Raw genomic sequence first — 2,417 nt, 5'->3', positions numbered from 1 at the left:
TCTAAAAATGTCCACATATATACGTCCAAAATATTTGCAGATTAGTAAATGACCTCAGCAAGATTGCTCAAGGAGGCCAGCCAGGAGAATTTGGTTCCACGCCTCTTCAGGAACGCAGCATGAGGATCAAGGGTCTCGAGTGCCTTGTGTCAACCCTCAAGTGTATGGTTGAGTGGTCCAAAGACCTGTATGTCAACCCTAACACATTGTCAAACCCCAGTAAGTAGTGAGAAGAGAGGAGAATTTCTTCTTAATGAGATAGGAGTATTTGGTGACATGGAACTAAGTTCTTGTAAAATTTGGTTTGCATAATTTTGTTTAATTTTTAGGCCAAGAAAAGAAGAAAGACGAGGAGCTGGAAGTGAACCATTCATCTGAGGGTAACCGAACACCACTAGCTCGCCATGGCTCACACAACTCTATTAATTCCCTCCAGTCTTCTTCCACAAACACCACTACTTCGACTGTTGGAGTGGATAATCCAGAACAGTGCCAGTCCCTCAAACATCAAAAGGAGATCTGGGAACAAGGCATTGACATGTAATTATACATAAATAATGTATATCTTTAACTAGACTTTATTTTATTGTTTGGCAAACATGAAAGTAATTTTGAAGATGAATTTTATTTTGAACAGAACTGCAAGACAGTATGTGCTGTATTATTTGTAATATACATATTCAATTTTTGGGGGGATTTATTATTACCATTATATTTTTATATCATCCTGTTAACATTTCCCAACAAATTTTAAGTTTTCCCTTAAACTTGCAGGTTCAATAGAAAACCGCGTCGTGGCCTTGCCTTACTGCAGGCCCAAGGGCTCTTAGGTCCATCACCTGAAGACCTTGCCAAATTCTTCCATGATGATGACAGACTGGATAAGACCCAAGTTGGAGATTTTCTTGGTGATCCAGATCCAGTCAACAAAGAGGTTAGACAAATTACCTAGAAGGGTTTCTTTCCCTTTTTTTCACTAATTTTTTCATGTGTAAGATTTATTCTATTGATGACAACCAGTAATCAGGCATTCACTGCTGTTATTGTGGTTCTAGGTGAGACAACACTGATTGTCTGAAATTGATTAATTATGATATAAGAGAATATAAGAATAAATAATACAAAAGAGTTTAGTTAGTTTTTATTTACTTTTTTTCTCTCATCCATAGGTTATGTGTGCCTACATTGATCAAATGGATTTTCATGAACGTGACTTCGTTCCTGCCTTAAGAATGTTTCTTGAAGGTTTCCGGTTACCTGGGGAAGCCCAAAAGATTGATAGACTGATGGAGAAATTTGCTTCCAGATATTGTGAATGCAATGCAAAGTAAGAAAGATTGTAGTAATGATTATTTTTATGTGTATCAATTATTGCTCGTTTTTTTGGTGTTGGAACTAACTTCAGAGGAAGCAATTCAAAAAATGTTGATCCTGTTAATTTATTTAGTCCCCATAGACTTACAAAGTTTTTCATTTTTGTATCTCAACTGAAATATGATAATTCTTCTTACTGTTATGAATAATTGGATGAAAGTATTTGGGTGAATCATGCACTGTTTGATTAGATGTTTTTTAGAGTGTTAACATTTTTATTTTAAAGGGAGCACTGATATCTCTTTATCTCTGCAGCCTTGGTTTGTTTGCAAGTGCAGACACAGCTTATGTGTTAGCATACTCTATCATCATGCTCACAACTGACCTGCACAGTACACAGGTCAAGGTTAGTGAATTAGGCTCTTCTCATGTCATTAGATTTGGAATGATTTTGAAAGTGGTCATATTTTATATTGGTTCCTCACATCAAGACAGACTGATGAACATATGCATATAGATTAAAAAAAAAAAAATTTTTTTGCAATTCTCGTGCAATGAAATATTGTTTTATGTGATAACAGCAAAAGATGACGAAAGAGCAGTATATCAAGATGAACCGTGGCATCAATGACTCCAAGGATCTACCGGAAGAATACCTCTCCAGCATCTATGATGAAATTGCTGGGAATGAAATTAAAATGAAGGCTACATCCACCAAACTTGGAAAGCAAGGTAGAACATATTTGAATTTCTTCTTCAAAGGAATAATTAATTATGGGAGAAATATGTCTTTATGTGTCTAAGGAACTTGTAGATACAATGAATTCTAACTGAATTTTTAGCTTGAAAACTGTGAAGAAACTGCATTAGTTTGTTTTGTGTTTAATGATTATGCATTTACAGCTGTCGCAAATGAGAAAAAACGAAAGTTGCTTTTCAACCTGGAAATGGAAACAATATCAGGGACAGCCAAGTCACTTATGGAAGCAGCTTCTCATGTTGATGCAACCTTTACCCTTGCAACTCATGTGGAACATGTCCGCCCTATGTTTAAGGTAAAGAATCAGATTTTTAAGAAAGAGAAGAGTGAGTGGATGTTAATT

The 2,417-nt window shown here is 35.7% G+C and overlaps 1 protein-coding gene across 1 annotated transcript in view; it reads left to right on the top strand.

The window, feature by feature from the left end:
• LOC119591035 (brefeldin A-inhibited guanine nucleotide-exchange protein 1-like) overlaps nt 1-2,369 on the top strand; it is a gene marked incomplete at both ends in the record, with an annotated part of 21,531 nt that extends 19,162 nt beyond the window's left edge. The window contains 7 exon segments of the mRNA XM_037939763.1: nt 41-219; nt 330-540; nt 775-934; nt 1,170-1,327; nt 1,630-1,720; nt 1,896-2,046; nt 2,218-2,369. Of these exon segments, the coding sequence (XP_037795691.1) occupies nt 41-219; nt 330-540; nt 775-934; nt 1,170-1,327; nt 1,630-1,720; nt 1,896-2,046; nt 2,218-2,369 (1,102 nt within the window).
• Between the last annotated feature and the right edge of the window lie 48 nt (nt 2,370-2,417).

The sequence above is a fragment of the Penaeus monodon genome, chromosome 28 (genome assembly GCF_015228065.2).
Source record: "Penaeus monodon isolate SGIC_2016 chromosome 28, NSTDA_Pmon_1, whole genome shotgun sequence".
NCBI lineage: Eukaryota > Metazoa > Arthropoda > Malacostraca > Decapoda > Penaeidae > Penaeus > Penaeus monodon.
This window is presented reverse-complemented; position numbering and strand designations above follow the sequence as displayed.